This window comes from Pleurodeles waltl, chromosome 1_2 (genome assembly GCF_031143425.1).
Source record: "Pleurodeles waltl isolate 20211129_DDA chromosome 1_2, aPleWal1.hap1.20221129, whole genome shotgun sequence".
Taxonomy (NCBI): Eukaryota; Metazoa; Chordata; class Amphibia; order Caudata; family Salamandridae; genus Pleurodeles; species Pleurodeles waltl.
Genome location: NC_090437.1, coordinates 680,891,174 through 680,917,351, shown reverse-complemented (window position 1 = coordinate 680,917,351; position 26,178 = coordinate 680,891,174). Strand labels below are relative to the sequence as shown.

At 47.1% G+C, this 26,178-nt stretch overlaps 1 protein-coding gene across 3 annotated transcripts in view; it reads right to left on the bottom strand.

Annotated features, from left to right (window-relative positions):
• Positions 1-26,178, bottom strand: part of ARHGAP10 (Rho GTPase activating protein 10) — an 849,665-nt gene that overhangs the window by 554,331 nt on the left and 269,156 nt on the right. For all 3 annotated transcript variants that reach the window (XM_069242631.1, XM_069242629.1, XM_069242630.1), the window contains exon 6: positions 20,810-20,920. In XM_069242631.1, the coding sequence (XP_069098732.1) occupies positions 20,810-20,920 (111 nt within the window). The remainder of the gene's footprint in view (positions 1-20,809; positions 20,921-26,178) is intronic.

Here is a 26,178-nt window from a genome sequence, read left to right as displayed (position 1 = left end):
AAGCTTGGAGTTCTGCAAGAAAGAAGAGGACTAGGGACTTCTCCTTTGGAAGACAGATGTCCACGTCGCGATGAAGCTTGCAGAGGCATTCCCACGCAAAAATATCACAAACAAGCCTTGCTAGCTGCAAGGGTCATGGTAGAGGTTTTTGGGTGCTGCGGAGGACCAGGAAGGACCAGGATGTCGCCTTTTGGAGGAGTGGACAGAGGGGGCGGTCAGCAACTCAGAGAGCCCTCACACAAGCAGGCAGCACCCGCAGAAGTACCCCAACAGGCACTTAGAAGAAGAGTGAACCGTAGTCCACGCGAAGTTACAAAAGGGGGTCCCACGACGTCGGAGGACAACTCAGAAGGTTGTGCACTGCAGGACGGAGTGCTGGGGACGCAGGCTTGGCTGTCCACAAAGGAAATCCTGGAAGAGTGCACAGGAGCCGGAGCAGCTGCAAATCACGCAGTACACAGCTTTGCAGTCTAGCGTGGGGATGCAACAACTTACCTCCACCAAACTTGGACTGAAGAGTCACTGGACTGTGGGAGTAACTTGGACAGAGTTGCTGTGTTCCAGGGACCACGCTCGTCAGGATGAGAGGGGACCCAGAGGACCAGTGATGCAGTCTTTTGGTGCCTGCGTTAGCAGGGGGAAGATTCCGTCGACCCAAAGGAGATTTCTTTGGAGCTTCTGGTGCAGGGTGAAGGCATGCTACCCCCAGAGCATGCACCACCAGGAAACAGTCGAGAAAGCCGGCAGGATTAGGCGCTACAATGTTGCTGGTAGTCATCTTGCTACTTTGTTGCAGTTTTGCAGGCGTCCTGGAGCAGTCAGCGGTCGATCCTTGGTAGAAGGTGAAGAGGGAAAAGCAGAGGAACTCTGATGAGCTCTTGCATTCGTTATCTGAAGAAATCCCCAAAGCAGAGACCCTAAATAGCCAGAAAAGGAGGTCTGGCTACCAAGGAAGGAGGATTGGCTACCAAGAGAGGTAAGAGCCTATCAGAAGGAGCCTCTGATGTCACCTGCTGGCACTGGCCACTCAGAGCAGTCCAGTGTGCCCCCAACACCTCTGTTTCCAAGATGGTAGAGGTCTAAGACACACTGGATGAGCTCTGGGCACCTCCCCTGGGAGGTACTGGTCAGGGGAGTGGTCACTCCCCTTTCCTTTGTCCAGTTTCGCGCCAGAGCAGGGCTTGGGATCCCTGAACCAGTGTAGACTGGTTTATGCAGAGATGGGCACCATCTGTGCCCATCAAAGCATTTCCAGAGGCTGGGGGAGGCTACTCCTCCCCAGCCCTTCACACCTATTTCCAAAGGGAGAGGGTGTAACACCCTCTCTCAGAGGAAATCCTTTGTTCTGCCTTCCTGGGCCAGGGCTGCCTGGACCCCAGGAGGGCAGAAACCTGTCTGAGGGGTTGGCAGCAGCAGCAGCTGCAGTGGAGACCCCGGAAAGGCAGTTTGGCAGTACCCAGGTTCTGTGCTAGAGACCCGGGGGACCATGGAATTGTCACCCCAATACCATAATGGTATTGGGGTGACAATTCCATGATCTTAAACATGTTACATGGCCATGTTCGGAGTTACCATTGTGACGCTATACATAGGTAGTGACCTATGTATAGTGCACGCGTGTAATGGTGTCCCCGCACTCACAAAGTCCGGGGAATTTGCCCTGAACGATGTGGGGGCACCTTGGCTAGTGCCAGCGTGCCCACACACTAAGTAACTTGGCACCCAACCTTCACTAATTGAAGGTTAGACATATAGGTGACTTATAAGTTACTTATGTGCAGTGGTAAATGGCTGTGAAATAATGTGGACGTTATTTCACTCAGGCTGCACTGGCAGGCCTGTGTAAGAATTGTCAGAGCTCCCTATGGCAAAAGAAATGCTGCAGCCCATGGGGGTCTCCTGGAACCCCAATACCCTGGGTACCTCAGTACCATATACTAGGGAATTATATGGGTGTACCAGTATGCCAATGTGAATTGGTAAATTTAGTCACTAGCCTGTTAGTGACAAATTTGGAAAGCAGAGAGCGCATAACCACTGAGGTTCTGGTTAGCAGAGCCTCAGTGAGACAGTTAGGCATCACACAGGGAACACATACAGGGCACATACTTATGAGCACTGGGGCCCTGGCTGCCAGGGTCCCAGTGACACATAGACTAAAACAACATATATACAGTGAAATATGGGGGTAACATGCCAGGCAAGATGGTACTTTCCTACACCCATATAGACTGCACATTGATAAAATCTGAAAGAAAGGCACTGCCTTTGCTTAAATCCTCTAACATTGTCTTTTACCCATAACACACCAACCTCCCATGGTAACACCCACCCGATATTGAGGAGATGAACTACCATCAGAAACATTTTAAAAAGAATTCAGCAGTAAAAGATGGGGCATACGGTGCAAAACATATCAGTTTAAAGGAAGGGTGTTGCCCAAAAATGAAGACTTGGGAAAACACAACAGACGCTCAAAGCTCTGTAAAGATTTTTTTTTAAATGTGTGTGGAGAAGGCATTTGATTTGCACTCCTATTGTCCCCATGCTCAGGCTATTTTCTTCCTTATACATTCATATTGGTGGTCTTCTTTCATTTGCATTCTGTAGGAAGTTGGCTCTGTATGTGCTATTTCAAAGTAAGGAATAGCATGCACAGAGTCCAAGGGTTCCCCTTAGAGGTAAGATAGTGGCAAAAAAGAGATAATACTAATGCTCTATTTTGTGGTAGTGTGGTCGAGCAGTAGGCTTATCCAAGGAGTAGTGTTAAGCATTTGTTGTACATACACATAGACAATAAATGAGGTACACACACTCAGAGACAAATCCAGCCAATAGGTTTTTATATAGAAAAATATCTTTTCTTAGTTTATTTTAAGAACCACAGGTTCAAATTCTACATGTAATATCTCATTCGAAAGGTATTGCAGGTAAGTACTTTAGGAACTTCAAATCATCAAAATTGCATGTATACTTTTCAAGTTATTCACAAATAGCTGTTTTAAAAGTGGACACTGCAATTTTCACAGTTCCTAGGGGAGGTAAGTATTTGTTAGGTTAACCAGGTAAGTAAGACACTTACAGGGCTTAGTTCTTGGTCCAAGGTAGCCCACCGTTGGGGGTTCAGAGCAACCCCAAAGTCACCACACCAGCAGCTCAGGGCCGGTCAGGTGCAGAGTTCAAAGTGGTGCCCAAAACACATAGGCTAGAATGGAGAGAAGGGGGTGCCCCGGTTCCGGTCTGCTTGCAGGTAAGTACCCGCGTCTTCGGAGGACAAACCAGGGGGGTTTTGTAGGGCACCGGGGGGGACACAAGCCCACACAGAAATTTCACCCTCAGCAGCGCGGGGGCGGCCGGGTGCAGTGTAGAAACAAGCGTCGGGTTCGCAATGTTAGTCTATGAGAGATCTCGGGATCTCTTCAGCGCTGCAGGCAGGCAAGGGGGGGGTTCCTCGGGGAAACCTCCACTTGGTCAAGGGAGAGGGACTCCTGGGGGTCACTCCTCCAGTGAAAGTCCGGTCCTTCAGGTCCTGGGGGCTGCGGGTGCAGGGTCTCTCCCAGGTGTCGGGACTTAGGATTCAAAGAGTCGCGGTCAGGGGAAGCCTCGGGATTCCCTCTGCAGGCGGCGCTGTGGGGGCTCAGGGGGGACAGGTTTTTGTACTCACAGTCTTAGAGTAGTCCTGGGGTCCCTCCTGAGGTGTTGGATCGCCACCAGCCGAGTCGGGGTCGCCGGGTGCAGTGTTGCAAGTCTCACGCCTTTTGCGGGGAGCTTGCAGGGTTCTTTAAAGCTGCTGGAAACAAAGTTGCAGCTTTTCTTGGAGCAGGTCCGCTGTCCTCGGGAGTTTCTTGTCTTTTCGAAGCAGGGGCAGTCCTCAGAGGATGTCGAGGTCGCTGGTCCCTTTGGAAGGCGTCGCTGGAGCAGGATCTTTGGAAGGCAGGAGACAGGCCGGTGAGTTTCTGGAGCCAAGGCAGTTGTCGTCTTCTGGTCTTCCTCTGCAGGGGTTTTTCAGCTAGGCAGTCCTTCTTCTTGTAGTTGCAGGAATCTGATTTTCTAGGGTTCAGGGTAGCCCTTAAATACTAAATTTAAGGGCGTGTTTAGGTCTGGGGGGTTAGTAGCCAATGGCTACTAGCCCTGAGGGTGGGTACACCCTCTTTGTGCCTCCTCCCAAGGGGAGGGGGTCACAATCCTACCCTATTGGGGGAATCCTCCATCTGCAAGATGGAGGATTTCTAAAAGTCAGAGTCACCTCAGCTCAGGACACCTTAGGGGCTGTCCTGACTGGCCAGTGACTCCTCCTTGTTGCTTTCTTTGTTCCCTCCAGCCTTGCCGCCAAAAGTGGGGGCCGTGGCCGGAGGGGGCGGGCAACTCCACTAAGCTGGAGTGCCCTGCTGGGCTGTGACAAAGGGGTGAGCCTTTGAGGCTCACCGCCAGGTGTTACAGCTCCTGCCTGGGGGAGGTGTTAGCATCTCCACCCAGTGCAGGCTTTGTTACTGGCCTCAGAGTGACAAAGGCACTCTCCCCATGGGGCCAGCAACATGTCTCTGGTGTGGCAGGCTGCTGGAACTAGTCAGCCTACACAGACAGTCGGTTAAGTTTCAGGGGGCACCTCTAAGGTGCCCTCTGTGGTGGATTTTACAATTAAATGTACACTGGCATCAGTGTGCATTTATTGTGCTGAGAAGTTTGATACCAAACTTCCCAGTTTTCAGTGTAGCCATTATGGTGCTGTGGAGTTCGTGTTTGACAGACTCCCAGACCATATACTCTTATGGCTACCCTGCACTTACAATGTCTAAGGTTTTGTTTAGACACTGTAGGGGTACCATGCTCATGCACTGGTACCCTCACCTATGGTATAGTGCACCCTGCCTTAGGGCTGTAAGGCCTGCTAGAGGGGTGTCTTACCTATACTGCATAGGCAGTGAGAGGCTGGCATGGCACCCTGAGGGGAGTGCCATGTCGACTTACTCGTTTTGTCCTCACTAGCACACACAAGCTGGCAAGCAGTGTGTCTGTGCTGAGTGAGGGGTCTCTAGGGTGGCATAAGACATGCTGCAGCCCTTAGAGACCTTCCTTGGCATCAGGGCCCTTGGTACTAGAAGTACCAGTTACAAGGGACTTATCTGAATGCCAGGGTGTGCCAATTGTGGATACAATGGTACATTTTAGGTGAAGGAACACTGGTGCTGGGGCCTGGTTAGCAGGGTCCCAGCACACTTCTCAGTCAAGTCAGCATCAGTATCAGGCAAAAAGTGGGGGGTAACTGCAACAGGGAGCCATTTCTTTACACAAGCCCCCCCCAGCCCACAGGCCAGGAGACTCAGCCCAAGCTGGGAGAGTCTTCCTAGTCTGTCAGGCGAGGAAGAGTAGGAGAAATAGGCTGGTTAGTTGCAGGGCCTACTCTGCCTTACATCCTTCTGTTCAGGTCATTCCCTTTGGGGAACTGACCCACTTCCACAGTGATAGGACCTAGTCTGAATTGCCTCTTGTCTGTCTCTTCAATGTCTCCACCCATTCTTTCTATTTTGGTCTTAGAGGTATCCACCTCTGCTAACCTTATCTTGGCCAGGGTTACCCCTAGCTTACCCAAAGAGGTTACCCAGAGCTGGAGTAACCCCACCATGACCAACAGGGTCAGGGGGCCTAACTTGCTATTTGGCATGGGGTCTGACCACCATGCCAAGGATAGTGCAGCCACAAAGGCTAACACCCAGCAGAGGCCACTGACAGCCGTCAGTGCCCAGAACCACACCTTTAGCTCTTCACCTAAAAGGGAAGGGGCTAAGTTACAGGCTTCTTTGGGTTCAGGTTGCCTGTCTGCTGTATTGGAGTGGGGGGTTACCACATCTTGTAGTAAACACCCTTCTTCCACTCTTTCTTCTGTTAGCTGAGGAGCCACCCACTCAGGTTTAACAGTTGCCTGACTAGCCAGGACTTCTTGTGGGTCAGGTTGGACTTTATCAGGGCCATTTTTGGAGTTCTCCCCTACTGGAGCAGAATCTCCTTGGCTTGCTGTAACCTTGGCTAAAGGTTGTCCACCCTTCCTACTCTGTTTTCTTTTCTTCTTCTTCTGGGGCCTGCTTGCATTTACTGCAGAGGCAGGACTTCCAGAATCCTTGGGAGAGGACTGGCACTGGACCAGTTCCTCTCTTGGGCTCTGACTAACCTCTGGGTAGTCATTTCCAAGGAGACAATCAAGGGGGAGGTCTGTACTGACTACTACCCTTCTCCAGCTAAGAGTGCCACCCACTTCTATGGGCACTAAAGCCACAGGCCTCTTAGTGACCCTGTCTAGGCTAACTCTTACCCTGGCAGTCTCACCTGGGATGTACTGGTTTGAGAGCACCAGCCTGTCATGCACAATAGTGTGACTGGCACAAGTGTCTCTCAGGGCAGTGGTTGGGATTCCATTCACCAGTAGGTGGTGGAAGTGTCTACTTCCCTCTGGAATCTCCAACTCACCTGTTGGGCCCTGTTTCCAGTTGAAGGCTATGAAGACCTCCTCATCTGAGGAGTCATCTCCCATGGCTACACTGGTTACCCCTGGAATTTTGTTCTGGGGTTTGTTTTTGGGACAAGAAGTGTCCTTGGTGTGGTGCCCAGACTGTTTACAGTTGTGGCACCATGCCTTAGTGGCATCCCAGTTCTTACCCTGGTACCCACCTTTGATTTGGGTGGTGTCTTGGGGCCCACCCACCTGTTCTGGTTTTTGGGGGCCTACAGAGGACTCTTTTTCTTTGTTTCTAGTGTCACCCATTTTCTCCTGGGGAGTTTTTGTAACCCCTTTCTTTTGGTCACCCCCAGTGGAAGTTTTGGTTACCCTAGTCTTGACCCAGTGGTCTGCCTTCTTTCCCAATTCTTGGGGAGAAATTGGACCTAGGTCTACCAGATACTGATGCAACTTTTCATTGAAGCAGTTACTTAAGATGTGTTCTTTCATAAACAAATTATAAAGCCCAACATAGTCACACACTTCATTTCCAGTTAACCAACCATCTAGTGTTTTCACTGAGTAGTCTACAAAATCAACCCAGGTCTGGCTCGAGGATTTTTGAGCCCCCCTGAATCTAATTCTATACTCCTCAGTGGAAAATCCAAAGCCCTCAATCAGGGTACCCTTCATGAGGTCATAAGATTCTGCATCTTTTCCAGAGAGTGTGAGGAGTCTATCCCTACACTTTCCAGTGAACATTTCCCAAAGGAGAGCACCCCAGTGAGATCTGTTTACTTTTCTGGTTACACAAGCCCTCTCAAAAGCTGTGAACCATTTGGTGATGTCATCACCATCTTCATATTTTGTTACAATCCCTTTGGGGATTCTTAGGGTGTCAGTATTCTCTCTGACCCTATTTATGTTGCTGCCACCATCGATGGGACCTAGGCCCATCTCTTTTCTTTCCCTTTCTATGGCTAGGAGCTGCTTTTCCAAAGCCAATCTTTTGACCATCCTGGCTAACAGGGGGTCACCTTCACTGAGAGCATCCTCAGTGATTTCAGAAATGCTGGATCCTCCTGTGAGGGAAGCAACATTTCTGACTATCATTTTTGGAGACAGGGCTTGAGAGGCCCTGTTCTCCCTATTTAGGACTGGAAGGGGGGAATTTCCCTCCAAGTCACTAATCTCCTCCTCTGTGAAGTCATCCTCAGAGGGGTTGGCTTTTTCAAACTCTGCCAACAGCTCCTGGAGCTGAATTTTGGTAGGTCTGGAGCCAATGGTTATTTTCTTTATATTACAGAGAGACCTTAGCTCCCTCATCTTAAGATGGAGGTAAGGTGTGGTGTCGAGTTCCACCACCTGCATCTCTGTATCAGACATTATTCTGCTAAGAGTTGGAATACTTTTTTAAGAATCTAAAACTGTTTCTAGAATCTAATTCAAACTTTTAACAAACTTTTAAACTCTAAAAAGACAATGCTAAACAGGGACTTAACACACAAGGCCCTAGCAGGACTTTTAAGAATTTAGGAAAATTTCAAATTGCAAAAATGAATTTCTAATGACAATTTTGGAATTTGTCGTGTGATCAGGTATTGGCTGAGTAGTCCAGCAAATGCAAAGTCTTGTACCCCACCGCTGATCCACCAATGTAGGAAGTTGGCTCTGTATGTGCTATTTCAAAGTAAGGAATAGCATGCACAGAGTCCAAGGGTTCCCCTTAGAGGTAAGATAGTGGCAAAAAAGAGATAATACTAATGCTCTATTTTGTGGTAGTGTGGTCGAGCAGTAGGCTTATCCAAGGAGTAGTGTTAAGCATTTGTTGTACATACACATAGACAATAAATGAGGTACACACACTCAGAGACAAATCCAGCCAATAGGTTTTTATATAGAAAAATATCTTTTCTTAGTTTATTTTAAGAACCACAGGTTCAAATTCTACATGTAATATCTCATTCGAAAGGTATTGCAGGTAAGTACTTTAGGAACTTCAAATCATCAAAATTGCATGTATACTTTTCAAGTTATTCACAAATAGCTGTTTTAAAAGTGGACACAGTGCAATTTTCACAGTTCCTAGGGGAGGTAAGTATTTGTTAGGTTAACCAGGTAAGTAAGACACTTACAGGGCTTAGTTCTTGGTCCAAGGTAGCCCACCGTTGGGGGTTCAGAGCAACCCCAAAGTCACCACACCAGCAGCTCAGGGCCGGTCAGGTGCAGAGTTCAAAGTGGTGCCCAAAACACATAGGCTAGAATGGAGAGAAGGGGGTGACCCGGTTCCGGTCTGCTTGCAGGTAAGTACCCGCGTCTTCGGAGGGCAGACCAGGGGGGTTTTGTAGGGCACCGGGGGGGACACAAGCCCACACAGAAATTTCACCCTCAGCAGCGCGGGGGCGGCCGGGTGCAGTGTAGAAACAAGCGTCGGGTTCGCAATGTTAGTCTATGAGAGATCTCGGGATCTCTTCAGCGCTGCAGGCAGGCAAGGGGGAGGTTCCTCGGGGAAACCTCCACTTGGTCAAGGGAGAGGGACTCCTGGGGGTCACTCCTCCAGTGAAAGTCCGGTCCTTCAGGTCCTGGGGGCTGCGGGTGCAGGGTCTCTCCCAGGTGTCGGGACTTAGGATTCAAAGAGTCGCGGTCAGGGGAAGCCTCGGGATTCCCTCTGCAGGCGGCGCTGTGGGGGCTCAGGGGGGACAGGTTTTTGTACTCACAGTCTTAGAGTAGTCCTGGGGTCCCTCCTGAGGTGTTGGATCGCCACCAGCCGAGTCGGGGTCGCCGGGTGCAGTGTTGCAAGTCTCACGCCTTTTGCGGGGAGCTTGCAGGGTTCTTTAAAGCTGCTGGAAACAAAGTTGCAGCTTTTCTTGGAGCAGGTCCGCTGTCCTCGGGAGTTTCTTGTCTTTTCGAAGCAGGGGCAGTCCTCAGAGGATGTCGAGGTCGCTGGTCCCTTTGGAAGGCGTCGCTGGAGCAGGATCTTTGGAAGGCAGGAGACAGGCCGGTGAGTTTCTGGAGCCAAGGCAGTTGTCGTCTTCTGGTCTTCCTCTGCAGGGGTTTTTCAGCTAGGCAGTCCTTCTTCTTGTAGTTGCAGGAATCTGATTTTCTAGGGTTCAGGGTAGCCCTTAAATACTAAATTTAAGGGCGTGTTTAGGTCTGGGGGGTTAGTAGCCAATGGCTACTAGCCCTGAGGGTGGGTACACCCTCTTTGTGCCTCCTCCCAAGGGGAGGGGGTCACAATCCTACCCTATTGGGGGAATCCTCCATCTGCAAGATGGAGGATTTCTAAAAGTCAGAGTCACCTCAGCTCAGGACACCTTAGGGGCTGTCCTGACTGGCCAGTGACTCCTCCTTGTTGCTTTCTTTGTTCCCTCCAGCCTTGCCGCCAAAAGTGGGGGCCGTGGCCGGAGGGGGCGGGCAACTCCACTAAGCTGGAGTGCCCTGCTGGGCTGTGACAAAGGGGTGAGCCTTTGAGGCTCACCGCCAGGTGTTACAGCTCCTGCCTGGGGGAGGTGTTAGCATCTCCACCCAGTGCAGGCTTTGTTACTGGCCTCAGAGTGACAAAGGCACTCTCCCCATGGGGCCAGCAACATGTCTCTGGTGTGGCAGGCTGCTGGAACTAGTCAGCCTACACAGACAGTCGGTTAAGTTTCAGGGGGCACCTCTAAGGTGCCCTCTGTGGTGGATTTTACAATTAAATGTACACTGGCATCAGTGTGCATTTATTGTGCTGAGAAGTTTGATACCAAACTTCCCAGTTTTCAGTGTAGCCATTATGGTGCTGTGGAGTTCGTGTTTGACAGACTCCCAGACCATATACTCTTATGGCTACCCTGCACTTACAATGTCTAAGGTTTTGTTTAGACACTGTAGGGGTACCATGCTCATGCACTGGTACCCTCACCTATGGTATAGTGCACCCTGCCTTAGGGCTGTAAGGCCTGCTAGAGGGGTGTCTTACCTATACTGCATAGGCAGTGAGAGGCTGGCATGGCACCCTGAGGGGAGTGCCATGTCGACTTACTCGTTTTGTCCTCACTAGCACACACAAGCTGGCAAGCAGTGTGTCTGTGCTGAGTGAGGGGTCTCTAGGGTGGCATAAGACATGCTGCAGCCCTTAGAGACCTTCCTTGGCATCAGGGCCCTTGGTACTAGAAGTACCAGTTACAAGGGACTTATCTGAATGCCAGGGTGTGCCAATTGTGGATACAATGGTACATTTTAGGTGAAGGAACACTGGTGCTGGGGCCTGGTTAGCAGGGTCCCAGCACACTTCTCAGTCAAGTCAGCATCAGTATCAGGCAAAAAGTGGGGGGTAACTGCAACAGGGAGCCATTTCTTTACACATTCTCTGATGTAACTTTTTTCATGCTTGCTTCTGGAGGTTCCTCTTTCCTCTCAAATGAGTCCAAAGACATCAGACCAGGAGATCACATTGCTTGCAATAAATTTGTATGCCTCTGTACGCCTTCAAGGTTTTCCATTTGTTGGTTATTGTCACTCCTGCCACAATGTGCACGGCCTCCTGGAAATTGTCATGAGTCACTATGACTGCTGGTGACAATCACTGATGATTTGTTCGTATAATGCGTGTTTAGTATTAAGGAGGTATACCATTGGCAATCTGCATTTCTCTCCTCATCAGAATCCTTCCTAACGGGCAGCCACATATTGCCACCTTTGGTCCCTCTTTGTGCTCTGATGGTGATGGACTGTCTGCCAACTGCTGCCATTAGAGTCCGATAAGACCATCATGATACACATTATTGAGCTTGGACTTAATACAAATGATGTTGGAGAAGACCCTGTCCATATCTTACGATTCAAAGCCAATAGAGAAGAGTTCATATAAAGTGGAGGTTTAAAGGGCATTTCTTAAACTGAAAAGAAGAAATTATGTTCCGCTTGTTGCAAAGTGGGTTCCTCCCACTTAATTCACCTGGATTTTTCACTTCTGACTACCCAGTGTTTGGACCTTTACTATGAGTGAGTCTCACCACCTAAGTCTCACTCACAATAAATTCTGTGGAAATGACCTTAGAGTGTTAACCGCCAGTGTATGTCTTTAGAGATAAGGAGGTTGCTGCACAGTTAAGGTAAGAGGCACTTGGCTGGGTACACATGAACATATGTTTGCGCGCAAGTGTGCAGGGTGAGCACCTGAGACTACCATATTGTGCAGCTGGGTATCTGTAACAAGTAGTCTATCAAAGAAGGGACCCTTCACAAACTGGTGCTGACCTGGGTAGGCCTTGTAATGTGCGTGGGCATTTATAGTGTACATCTGTAATGCTTGCTTTAAATCTGTGGTGCTGCACCGATTTATGCAGTACAGGCAAAATCTACACCAAAGAACAGTTTCCCAACACTTAGGTCCAAAGGGTCCAGTGAGGTGTCAATCTTAAGGTAAACATGCATCCCAAGTGTACATCCACATTCACTTCCGCCATAACTACACTCCTTACGGCACTTTGAGAATTGCTATATTTCCCTGGCTCAGCCATAAGCAGGTTCTAGTCCTTTGTTACCTCCGTCTCCACTAGGGCAATTTAATTACTCTGCTGGCCAGCAGGAGGCTCAAAGGCCTCCTCACATAATACAGCCACTAACAATACTTGGCATAGTTGTGGGAAAGGAAGGGGTGGCGAGGATATCTGCACCTGCTAATTAACTCTTACAACTGGCCCTGGCTTGGGCAAGCCGACAGACTGAAAGACCGAAGGAGTGTCTGGGGGGAGCAGGACTCACATTGCCCCAACTGCTTCCTGCCCAGGAGGATGCAAGCAGGAGAAATTAGATGCTGGCTCCCTTGCCTGCACAGAAACAGTCAGCTGGGAGGGGAGTAAGACAGGCAAGGTGGGAGTGGTCTCCCTGCACTGCTCCAGGATCTGGCATACCCCGGGTGCCTCTTCAGAGGGGTAGGCTCACCAGGGTTTAAAAAAAAAAAAAAAAAAAAAAAGACATGGCACAAAGTTACAATGCCCAAACAAAATTCAGCGCCAAAGTCTCTCAGCCCTTATTCATGCCTGGGCAAGCAATTTTTCTCAATCTTGGAATGTGCTCATTAGAACGTTTGCCAAAAATTAAATTGTTAAAAATATTGCTGCACTTTAATGATTTGGTTAGGATAAAAACTTCTATTGTTTGCTGCTATGAAATAAAAACGTAGAGCCTTCTCGTGAATATGAGGTTCAATTGTAAATATATGGCTTTGATGCCACCTGTGGAGTGTCAGATCTAAGAGGATGCTCCTGTGCTAAATTGCCTGAAACGTTTAACAAAGAAAAGGGCATATATTTATTGTGTTTCAAGAGATCTTGAATACTTGGAGGGAAAAACACTGTTGGTAAACATCATTTCCCTTTCAAATTGCAAGTATTTTCAGACTCTTCTAGGCCTGGCCCTTGGAAAGGAGTTGCTACAGTATTTAGGTATGGACCTTGCTAGGAAGATACAAGGCTCTTTCTTTACCTAAAGAGAGAATAACGAGAAATCTAGAAGTGACTTGGGAGTGACATAACATTGGACATACACCTGCACTATTAACATGTCTCTTTTGGGGTGAGAACAGCTTCATGTCCTATTTGTTGATTGTTGAATGTAATAAACACACTGCTCATTCATATGCAGGACTTGGCGCCGCCAATTATTTGGTTATAACAGTATGTCCTGACAAAACTCTACTTCTTGGCTTTTTGTTTTTATGCAAAGTGAAATAAAGTGTGTTAAAAAAAGTAATTGATTTATGTGACTCTTACTCTTTCGAGACAGCACATGAGAAAGCCACAGCTATTACTATAGTCTTTTCACCATCGCGGTGACTTTGCTTCTTTTTTTTTTTAAAACAGTCAATGAATGGAAACTGTGACTTGTTTTAATTGGATGCACTGGACTTCTATTGTTAATACTCTATGAGTTTTAATAAGCTTATCAAGCCTTAATAAACTGTTCTGACATAAGAAAAAAAATCAAAAAGTGAAATTAGCAGACAGCCACTGTCCTCCGGTTGTCACGTGCCACAAACACCAAGGTTGTTCTATACATTGCCAGTTCAGCAACCAAACATATGAGCACTTCAAGCAAATCTGCTGCCCATGTGCAAGTGGGTCACACTGCCTTTGAAATCAGCAGGTGCTAAAAGGAGAAGAGGTTCTAGTTCTACTGTCACAATCTTCAACTTCTCAGATGAAAATGTCAGACCATCAAACAGGTTTCTGACCTGGAAGAGGCACAGAATCCACACTGAGCCAGCTGGGACAACCTAAATACCATAGTGGACAGAAATACGTTTGATGGATTTAACTCAAACTAGTCTGCAAGCCGTCAACAAAGCACATGACCACTGCTTCCCATTGCAGCTAGCGAAAGACCCAAGGCATTAAATGACCCATTGTGGACTCAGACAGTTTTAGCATCCTCTCACTGACATCATTAACATCTCCACCTTTCGGCACCAATATAGATATATTTCAAGGGTCCATCAGGTCACTCTTCAAAGTCTACCTCAGCCCACTCTTGGAATCCGGTAATTTTTTCATCCTTAGCCTCGATCACTACAACAAAGACCTGCAAATCTCCTCAAATCTAAAAAACCTAAAAGACCTCGAGAACTCAGGTCTATGCCACTGGATGCTGACTAATCACCTTAAAATTAATTCTCTCAAAACACAATCTGACTTGAGGATAATTGAAAAATGATCTGTCTACCCGACAGCCCTCTACTGAAGGATCTAGAACCATCATCAGCAACATTACCTCCCGTCCCTCCCTCGCCTTCCTTTTAACCAATGAGGCCTCCTGCCTCCCCCCTAGACCCTCCCTTCCCCTTTCAAAAACCCCCCCCACCCTTATCCCCTCCTGTTCTTTTGTCTAGCCCACGCTAGACGGTTTTCTTTCCCTTTCTTACCTGCACGGCGGGGCCTGGAGGTCGTCGATGGAGGCACTCCTCGGGACGCGGTGCTCCGCGAGGAGTGCTACGGCTGGGTCACGTCTTGAGCGAACGGCATGGCTGCTCGAGAGGCGTGTACTGGGGGCCGGCTGACGGGGTCAGCCGGCCCTCTGTGGCTGGGGCGTTAGTTTCCGGGTTTCCGCGCCGCGGAGCCGCGAGGACCGAGGAACTTCAATTTTTGGATGCTGGTCAGGTAGGACGGGCGTTCTGCCCGTGGGTTTTTGGATTTTTACAAGGATTGTGACCTTTTTAGGGTTTGGTGGAGCCCTGTTAGGGAGGACCAGGGTCCTATATGTAGGGTAGTGTTTTGGAATGAAAGGCAGTGTTATTTTGGTTACCATGCCTAAAGCTCCAGCAAAGAGACATGGTTGTCTCTTCTTCCTCCTCGGAGGTGGGAGGGGAGGGTAGCATTGCTCTTCCTGAGAACCCACAGGTACCTGGCAGGGGTACTCCCCTCATGTCTAGTGAGAAAGTGCAGGATATGGGTGAAATGGCTGTCACCAGGGCACTGCAAGCTGGCGTGGCCAGGACTGTTCAGTCTAAGCGTACGCACTCATCGGTAGCGGCAATGAAATCCTCATCGGAGAGTGAGGATGAGGCCCCATCAACGTCATCTGGGGGAAAATAGGTTTCCAGAAGAGGTAATGTGGGAAGTGATGACACATGTTCGGGACTGTTTAGGTTTCCCTGTGTTTCAACCTACAAACTCATTTATTTCCTCAAATATCAGACGCCTTTTATGTTTGCCATGCCTTTCCAGGGACCTGGGAAGGATATGGTGTTTCGTGAGTGGAAGGATGTGGAGAAGGCTCAGGTTCCACGATTCCTTCAGAAACTTTACTTACTTGAGGGTGAGGGGGTTTTTCCTCCTTCAATACGCCTGGACTCTATTCTGGCTACTCTAATTGGCAAAACGGCAGTCAATCCGGAGGATTGTGTGCCTACGTATGCCACAGACCGTAAAGTGGATTCAGGTCTTAAGAGGGCTTTTGCGGCGGAGAATCTGGCGCTGTAGGCGGGGATTTATTCTGCTTATGCGTCACAATCATTGGTTCAAGGCGTTGATAAACTGGCGGTGGCTGTACAGGAAGGGGCGGAGTGTTCGGAGCTCCTGGCTGGTATGGAACAGCTGGCCAGTTTATTGGCGGATGTCTTCAGATATAGTCCGTACTTCGGCTCTGGCATCTGGGTCTTTGATTGGGGCTCGTAGGTCCCTCTGGTTGCGTTCATGGAAGGCTGATCCAGGGGAAACGGCGGCCTTGTTGAGACTGCCGTTTGAGGGTTGTAACTTGTTTGGAGAACTATTACCATCCATACTTTCCAAGGCGTTTAAGGAGCGGAAGCATGCCTTACCTTTTAAAGGGGTTTCTTCTTCGGGTAAAGGGTGGAAGAAGCATTCCAGATCTTCTCCTACTAGGGTTGCTAAATCCTTTTCGTTTAGGAGACGGCGTTTTCATCCGCGTTTTTCACCTAAGAAGTCTACTCCTGAGACCCGGGGTGGTTTCAAGAAGGGGTCCTGGTATTCGCTGTGGGCCTGGCAGAGGGCCGGTTGGGGGATGACTGTGTCACTTTCTTTCAGCTTGGGAGGACAGTGTAACCGATCATGGGGTACTAGACATGGTGACCAATGGTTATGTCATAGATTTTGTGGCGGTTCCTGCAGATTCCGGGGTGCATCCCACACCTCTGCCTTCAGAGGGGTCTTGGAGTGGAGCATTATTGGACGGAGTGCGGGACTTACTGGTCATGGGGGCCATTTCCCATGTTCCGCTAGACGACCGAGGTCTGGGCACTTAGGCGGTCTTGTTTCTTGTGCGGAAAGTTTCAGGGGGATTTTCAACCAGTGCTCAATCTGAAGGAGGTGAATACCTGGATCAGGACAGTGCATTTCCGCATGCTGTCCATTCGGACTATTTTTACATTGGTCAGGCAAGGGGATTTTCTGGTGTCACTGGATCTGCCGGATGCTTACCCACACGTACCGGGGGCATGGTCCTCTCGAAAGTTCCTGAGGTTTGCTGTGGGGCAGGATCATTTCCAGTTTTGCGTTCTGCCTTTCGGTCTGAAATCTTCTCCCCGAATTTTCACGAATATGCTGGCTCCTCTAGTGGCTTTGCTTCATTCAGAAGGGGTGTTTCTGCTCCCTTATCTAGTCGACATTTTGATTCATGCCCATTCACGAGACCTTTTGCAGAGGCAGGTGGCCCAAGTTCTGGGGGTCCTGCAATAACACGGGTTTTTGATCAATTGGGTGTAATCAGACTTTGTGCCGTCCCAGGATCTGGTTTTTCTAGGGGCTCGGGTTCAGCCTATTCTAGGGTTGGTGACTGTGTCTGAAAAATGGTTGGATGCTCTCCAGGCTTTGGTAAAGAAGGTATGGTTACTGTCTGCTCCCCGAGCTCTTCTATGGTTGCGACTGCACATTTGGCGTCAGTGATATTTTGGGTTCTTGGGCACGTTTCCATCCCCTGTGCTTGATGACGTGGTTCTTGAGTAGGTGGGATCCAGGGTCCGGTTCTCTGAAGGACGGGGTTCCAGGGTCCGGATTGATTCACAGAGAGTTGCAATGGTGGTTGGATGCAGACCACCTGAGGGTAGGGGTGTCTTTGTCACCTCTGAGACCCGTGGTGGTGACGACGGATGCCAGCCTCTCCGGTTGGGGGGCATGGATGGGGTCAGCTCAGCTTCGGGGGTTTGGTCCCCTCGGGTGACGAGTCGGTCATCTAATTGGCGAGAATTGCGGGCTATATTCCTGGCTATGGTCCATTTACAGGATTCCCTGAAGGGGTTGGCGGTTCTGGTTCGCACAGACGACTTAGTGGCCGAGGCTTATGTCATTCGGCGAGAGTGGTAAATGTTCGGGCGGATCTACTGAGCAGAGTGATGCCTTCCTCTCAACTTTTCTCTCTCCGGAGGTCTCTGTTTCGGCATCTGGTTCGGCTTTGGGGTCTTCCAGTGCTGGATGTGTTTGCGTCAGTAGAGAATGCGATAGTGGAGTGCTTCTGCTCCCGGTTTCGGTGTCCCCAAGCATGGGAGGTGGACGGGAGGTCATGTCCTTGGCCGCAGGGCCTTTTATATGCGTTCCCTCCGTTTCAACTATTCAGGGCGTTTCTGTTAAGTGCCAGTGGCTTTGAGTTCTACCTTGCTGGCTTCATGGAGACGTTCAACTTTGCTTTCTTATGGTAGACAGTGGAAGGTGTTTTCGTCTTGGTGCTTAAGTCGTGAGTTGGATCCTTCCTGCGCTTCTCTCTTTGAGGTGATGCAGTTCCTGCAGGACGGTGCTCGTTTAGGGTTGTCAGTGGCTTCTCTTCGGGTACAGTGGGCGGCTATTCAGGCATTTAGGGACCATGGCGTTATCTTCAAGTTGAAGGGCGATTGATGCCTGGATTTTTTCAGGGGCTTATTAATTTATTTCCTCGCCCGGTACGTTCTTTTCCCTCATGGGATCTGTCCTTGGTTTTGGATGTGTTGACGGGGGCCCCTTTTGACCCATTGGGGGACTGTGATTTGCGACGTCTATCTTTGAAGACGTTCTTTTTGGTCGCCATTACTTCGGCTCGTCGGTTGGGGGAATTGGGGGCATTGGCATGTTCCTTTCCTTTTTTGTAAGATTTTTCCCGATAGGGTGGTTCTGGTTCCGGTGCCTTCCTTTATTCCAAAAGTCAATTCTTCGTTCCATTCCGGGCAGGCGGTCATCCTTCCTTCATTTTGTCCGGATCCCTCATCAGGGGAGGAGGTCCGTTTGCATTTGTTGGATATACGTAGGGTTTTGTTGGAGTATCTGCGGGGGGTGGCTCCTTTTCGTACAGGGGATTCACTGTTTGTTACTTTTGGTTCGGCGCGCTAAGGTGAGAAACCTTCCACGGCTTCCTTGAGTCGGTGGGTTCGATCTTTGATTCTGTTGGCCTATTCCTTGAAAGAGGTGGTTCCTCCTCGAGGGATTCAGGGGTGGTCTTCCAGAGGCATGGCGGCGACGGTGGCAGAGCTTCAGGGGACTTCAGTGGTGGAGATTTGCAGGGCCGCCACTTGGGCTTCTCCTTCGGCGTTTGTGCGTCATTGTAGTCTGTCGGACTTGGGTGGTTTGGAGTCGGTGTTTGGTCACCGGGTCTTATCCTCTATGAGATAATGTTTGGGATGTTCTTGGTGCAGGATATTAACTAAGGGTCTTGCAACTCGATGTCCGTCTCCTGTGTGTTTTTCTTGCTATGTCTCATTGGTTAAAAGGAAGGCGAGGGAGGGACGGGAGGTAATGCTTCCATTTTCTTACGATAATGGCATTACTCCTAGTCCTACTCCCTCGCCTTCCTTTTCCGTTCCCTCCCACCCTCCCGGTACGGACTGTCCGAGTTGCGGCTTGGTTTTTGTACAGGAGGGGATAAGGGTGGGGGGGGGTTTGAAAGGGGAAGGGAGGGTCTAGGGGGGAGGCAGGAGGCCTCATTGGTTAAAAGGAAGGCGAGGGAGTAGGACTAGGAGTAATGCCATTATCGTAAGAAAATGGAAGCATGAACTGAAGTGAGAAATCTGTGAATGACCATGGCCTTTTGCTTTTCTGTGATCTCAGGAAATTGTGTGTACAAGGCAAAATATTTGATGCACTCTCCCTCCTCTAGTTCACATCGTCAGAGAACAGAACAGTATGCATTAGGCTAGTACATTAGGTGTTTGTCCCAATCTACGAGAAGAAACACACCGGTGGAACATACATCTCTTTAGAGGCAGCAAAAATAAGGGACTTCCGCCAAGCACAACAGGAAATATTCAAGGTGATTCTGAATTCGGAAAAGCAGTAAAAACTTGCCCCTTTCTCAACAGATGATTGTCGGCCCAGCTAACCAGCAGCTATAACCATACAGCATTACAAGAAGGACATATATGCCACCTTAAAACTGGAACAAAGGTCTTTTCATAGATGGTAGATACAATCAAGTGTGCCATTACCTCTCTCTTTTTGCTCTTCCTTACTCTTAAGCAGTGCTTAATTTGTGCTTGTTGTTTCCGGTGCTGAGCACCGGCACTTATTTTTGAGGGCCGGGGCTTAATCTTCTGCCAAGCATTTGCTGCGAGCAAAAGACACATATGGGAAAGACAGAGGTAGGGAAAAACGAAAAAGCGTCACAAAGGGAGAAAGTAGAAAGCTGCATGAGTGAGCTGAAGGGGCTTTACATGTATTGAAGAGGCCCGAGATGGCTTCAGGTTTACGCCCCCTCAGTATTCTGCATTCACGCATTTAATTGCAGCAGCCGCGTGTTTAAGAGGAGGACTTTGGGCACCGCCACCTTTTTATTTACAAATTAAGCACTGCTCTTAAGTACAGCTACATGTGCAAAGTAACAGTATAAGATGAGCTTCCACCAACCACACACAGCATTAAAACACTCCCCACGCAGCCTACAGTGCATTTCCATGCCCTTCCAACCAAACACAGCATTTTATAATCCATCACTCGATTCTCAACACACCATACAGCAGCAACATGTAACTTGATAAAAGCACAATGCCGCTTTTTCACGCATGACCCCCTTACTTCTTCCCTTAAAAATTACACCTCAAACCAACACCCTTTCTTTCTGCAATTGAGAGCATTTAGACATTGATAAAATTACTTTAGTAAATTATTTGTTTTTGTTTTCATTTTCATGAGCTTCAGGGGGAAAAAAACAGATGCAAACAAACAACGAAATGGTGTTCCCTGCAGATACATAATAGAGATAGTGGGCGGGTATTCAAGTTTAACTTTGAACTTTCCCAGTGGTAAAAATTCATTTGGACTGTTATAGTTTCTACCTCATCCATCTGCAGCATGTAGCTTTTTAAGTATTGATTTATAAATGCCACACAGAAAGACAATGGACATTTCACAAGTTAAATATAAGTATCAACTGATGCCAAAAGACACATTAATAAATAAATTGGCAGTTCCTAGATGAGACTGAAATTGTCTCTGCTGCAGTTTATTCAATATCCATAGAGCGATATGCCATCAGTTGGATCCAAATGGACAACTTCAGTTTTTCACTGTGACCTGGCTTCTTGACATTTTGGGGGGATTTTCAGCATGCTGACTCGTACAGCAGGCTGTGTCTACCAACAATATAGCTAAACAATGTGGTCATATATGGCATAAACCAGTTAATCTATTATCCATTAACAATGTACCTCAGTTTGACCACATAAAAAGGCTTGAAAGCAATGTTATGCATGGGATAAAGCACCACAACTGTACATTATAAGGATATTGAAAATCACTAAGGAGTTTCGTAACCATATATGGGCACGAGAGTCGGACATGACTTGCTATAGCATTAAAATGCACCCAGATGATGTTACATTATCCAATATAACTTGTGGTCTGGTCTGATTTGTTACAATCACAATGTTATTGAATGGATCAGAGTGTCAGCAACAGTGTGTTTTTTAAAAGCACTTCTACTCACAGGTTCCACAAATTCGAACTTCTTGCGCTCCTGAATTTCCTGAAGTTTACATACATATTCCAGCGACAGCTCGTAGAAATGTTGACGATTCTGCTCCACTTGGCTGTCTGCCTAAGTGGAAAAATAAAGCTGTTGAACGTTTTAGACGTATTATATTCTTGTAAATGTAACTGCTGTAAGCAAAGCAAAGGGTATTCATGGCTTGGGAATTGTACATAAATGAGTCTGCGGCTAAACGACTTACAGCACAATGTACATTTCTAGAAATGTTATGAACTAAGCACATACTTGGCCACAGTGAAACTAGCGCGATTACTAGTCACAGTCACTTTTTTACATTTTATTTAGGACATATATGTAGCATTTAAATATCACAAGTTAGCATATTTGACTGTAGAGGGAATTCCGCTAATTAAACCATACAATAAGCTAAACTGTCACTCACAAAACAATGTTGTCCCTTACGTGTGCTTTGCGCTTGAGACAACAAGCATAGGCAAAGCCAATTGGTCAGCTTTCGCAAGCTTGTACGATCATTTAAAAAAAAAAAAAAAATTATTGCAAGCATAGGTCACAAAATGAAATTAAAATAGACATGTAGCCATCTAAACATGACTGCCATATGCTAATAATAGTTCTAATTAAAAAACTGGTGTGTCAGTTTTACTCGAGATGTTTATTAAATCACAATACTTTCAGTTGTACCATGCACCATTAGTACTGATATTATCATTATTATAATTGTTATAATAATTCACCTAACCAATTACTAAAACTGCAGACCGCTACAATGGTACAATGTCATATACTTTATAACAGCAATGGTGAAAAGGCGATGAAATAAAATCACCATTTAATTATGTACTAGATACGCTGGCAAAACAGGTATGCAGCATTTAAAACTAAAGTAAAACAAAATAAAATAAAGCAAAACACACTTTGGACCATAATTATCACTAAACATAAAAAAGTTATTTTTAGGCGGATGTTTGCAATGAGCACAGGCTTTCTGCAATCACTCAAAGTGAAAGGAGCCGATGGGTAAAGTAGGCTAGTACTTTCCCCCACGCAGTATGCTGTGATGTGTGTGGAAGCAAAATGTGAATGACAACTTAAACAAATGGATTTAGGCCACAGGCATTAAGGCCCTCTTCATTTGATTTAAAAAACACAACCAAAAAAAACAAAAGCCTGGCCAGACCTAAAAATTACCTACTGAGAAAGGCCACTTGCATGCTTAACTTACTGTCCACAAAGCCGTCCCATGTTACTGGGCTTGCACTATTTTGGGCAGGCTTTGGGGCCTGCCTGCACATTTGTGTGCTCATCCAAAATATACAGATACTTGCTCAGCTGTGTTTACGTTTTCCTATTCCAAGATCGAACGGCACTTGCCAGCCACTGGTCGCATGACACCCACCCCTCCTCTACCTACACCACACAGCCATGGCATGAACCTAGCCATGCAATGTTTAATTTCCACCTCTGTTTTAAGGTTTAAAAACATGTATTTCATTTTTACATTTATACTGCATCCTGAGAGGTACATTCATATCACCTGTGTGATGCACCATAGGAGGTGAAGGTTCTGCTGGGATTTGTGGTGCCTGTCCTTTCATCAGCATGGGAGATGCTTCAGTCCACATGGCTGTCCAGCACAAAGCTAACACTTGCTGATGGTCTCTTCCACAACACATAAGCACAATTCGTGAAGAAAGAGTGTTAAGTGAGCTTGTCGCATACGGCAACAGACAAAATGCCCATTATGGTCTGTATTCCATCTGCTACCTGAATAATTTTGTGCAAGGAGACTTAAAGCACATATAGGAAAACATTAGAAAGTAAACAATATTGGTTGAGTTTAACACTTTCGTTGAGTCTCAGGAACAAACACTTCACCCCTAATTGTACTTGTTTTTAGCAATTAAGTGGAAGATGATCTGACCACAGCCTGCACTTTAAAAACACTATGGTCTGTGGCATTTTTGAGATATTTATTCAACAAAGAATAAAAGATCATCCAATAGGGGGGTGAGGTGGGATCTTCTGTTGGCCTGAAAGAGCAGGTGCATTGTCTGACTACAGACAAGTTGAATTTTGTGGCTATATTTCCAAGTGGTCAAGGTAGAGACTGTTGTAGTTGTCAAGCTTTAGCACAAAGAAACACCCTACTAAAGAACTTTCTTTGTGCAGATGTTGATTGCAGCTCTACAAAATATTTTCCCACAATACTCTGACATGAGAAATATTGGTACTGGTCTGTCCAGCACGTTTTGAAAAACAAGATGCAACGCACATCTCAAAAAGTCTGCTGGCAAAAGCCACGCAAACATTTAGGGCCAGATGTAGCAAAGGGTTTTACCCATTCTGTGTCTATGGGAAAATGTGTTCGTACATATGGCCCTTAGTGAGCATTTACTTTCAGCCTGAAGATCAGATTGCGTTACAATATCTTAAACACAGAAATGTTCAACTTTAATCTCTTGAAAAAGGTGTGGCATTAGCGGCAGAGTTCAGCTTTGTGCATGTTTTCTCACAGCAAAATATCTTTGGACCAGTGAATTATCAGAAGAGCTTAGTTCCCTCGCTAAGATAACCCCAGTTTAGCAGAGGTCCGTGTGACTTCCTCTGCTCATTTTCTCATGCATTCTTTATTTGCAGGCCTATGAAAAACAAGGCTGGCAATAACTGCAACGCAACCCCCCGGGGAAAGAAAGCAGGCCAAGAAAAACGAAAAAACTATGTTTTGAAGTTCTCGGCTAAAAGAGCCCAGCAAGTTTTCCATGTTATTTCGCAGCTTTTCCACACAGATTTTGGCAACCTCATAAGCGACTGTCAATAAAGTGGGAGGGGTTCACAGGTCAGGAAGTAGTTATACTCGGAATACTGTGCACTGATATTCTAGATTGAAGAACAGAAAATAGGCACACAAATGACAGGTTATGCCATGTGCATTTATAAAGCGCCCTAAAACCTGCGAGGGTATCTATTACAAGAACTCCCTACCTACAGGACGAAGCAGAACAAAAGTAAAAACTCGAATTTAACAACACTTGATTTGTGATCATTTAAATTCACAGGCACCTACCCCTAATTTGCATTCAACTCTGTGTGGCTGTCAACGGAGCATGATTTTATACTAACATAAGCTATACGTTTTTTTTTTTTTAATGGAACAATTTTCCTACTAAAAAGTAAGCAAACAAGATAAACTATTTAGAGCCAGTTACTGGCAGGGTTTAACAATATTTTGAAGAATGGATGTAATACCGAGGTGTATCCTGGGAAAAGTCAATATTTGGGTATTGTCCTTAAGCATGCTATTTTTTCTGAAGTGTTAACAGATCTTTTGCTGCTTACTTATCATTTGTTTGGCTAAATCACATGTCTAAACACAGGCAGAGTAAATTTAATTAACAATCTTTGTATGCAAGTATGCGGAGCACAGACCTAACTGGGGACTTATATCTGTTTGGTCTCCTCAGATTTATTGCGTTTTTGCGAGCACTATTTTCACTGGCATTTTGCCTGTGCACGGTAACACTGCAATTCAATGCCAAAGTGCACGCTCTTTGTCCCTGAACGCCTACTGCAAAACTGGTTTGACCGAAATGATGTGTTCAATTTTCCAGCATGGACATTGTACGCCAAGGGCGTAACAAAGGCCCCTGCACCTTGGGGAGGGGAGCAGTGACCTCAGCACAGCAACTGGCCTGAGTGAGTCCAGATGGGGGACCCCTCCGTGTTCTGTGCAGGGGGGCCTCTTTCAGTTTTGTTACGCCACTGTTGTACACTTGTGCAGTAGTTGAACCACTGGCGTGGAAGTTGAATGCCCTATGTATGCTGCAGTGTGTAATTAATTCACCCAGATAGGAAACGAAAATATGGACTTGCTCTTGATGGGCTGCTGTTTAAAAAATGCAGCGGCACATGATCAAGAAAAGTGCCTTTGCCATGCAAGAGAAACCTACTGGTATATATTAGATACCCCTCCCCCCACGTGTGCACTATAAGCTCATAGGACTGGGTATTTAACATATAAAAACGTGGCATGCTACAATGGTCTGCCCTCACAGTGAATAATTGTCAAAAAGATGTGTTCATTGTAAAGGTAAAGCTGGAGATTCCAGGAACTGATCTAAACTGGATTAAAATCATTATTATATAGCTGTGTCAGGGAAAATGACAGAGTGATCATTAAAAGGTGTTTCTTCTTAGCTTCAAAAATGTAGTTCAATGGTTAAAGCAGATTTTTGTATAAAAAGTGTTCTTTGTGCTGCCTGAGCAAAAAGTAGTTTAAGACAGGTTTGCCTCCCAGTCTTGCCTCAAAAGCACAATATTCCTGCATGGCTGGCTGCTTATGATCCTGCTCCTGGAAGACAATGGCTTGACCTCTGGTTCAGGAAGGCAGGATTCTTGTCAAAAGGTGGTCTCTTAGCAGGGATTGGCAATTAGGGAGTAGGAGGCACAATTGTCAGCTTTCACAGTTCTTGAAAATGGGGAAGCAGGAATGGCTATCATTCATTCCTACACCAAACCAGAATGTTTGGCTCCAACAATAGCAGTAGGGAAAACTAGTCCTGACCCAGAAAGTGAAGGTCATCTTATTTCCAGAGGACAGTGGCCAGTAGAAGGACCATAGCTCGTTTGGGTGGTGGATTGTAGGAGATATCTTGTTTTCGGTCTGATGGGAAGGTTTGCATTAAAACAAGAGAGGAGGTTGTGAACAAGGGGGGGAATACTCAAGAAGGTAATCAGGATTGGATGTGGAGAATTACCCAAACACTGTCAGGTGTACAGGAGAAAACTGGCCCTCACCACCACCTCTCCACAAGATAGTCCTGGGGCCCATGAAGAAAAGATATTGAGAAAAGAAGGCTGTCTGATCCTGGAAGACAACCCAAGGACTTCTGAGCCTCGCTGGAACTGAAATGCTCAAGTGGGCTGACCACCTGTGCCATACCACCATGCAAATGAAGGAATGCCCTCTCGCGATGGCACCTGTGCTACATGTGTGCAGTGCTCTCAGTATTACAGAAGGGGCCACACAAGCATCTGCGGCCCCTTTTGTAATACCAAAATTCCCTGGGGGAGCACAAAGCAGGCACACATGCCCACTGCGCCCCCTGGGCACTTACTGTAATAGGCCCCCTGATATCCCTAAAGCTCTGTGCAGAGGTATTGGGAAGCTGATCTGCCTGTCGGAATAATTGAGAAAAAACAGGGTAAGCGGAGTAAGAGAAAACCAGGACTGGATTTTCCTTCTAGATGGATGTGTCTCAATTTTTGCTGCTGTCTGATGACTTCTACTAGGTGCCTGTGGCACAAAAAATTAAATTTAAGGTTTTCGGTCTCGTCTTCAAAGCAAT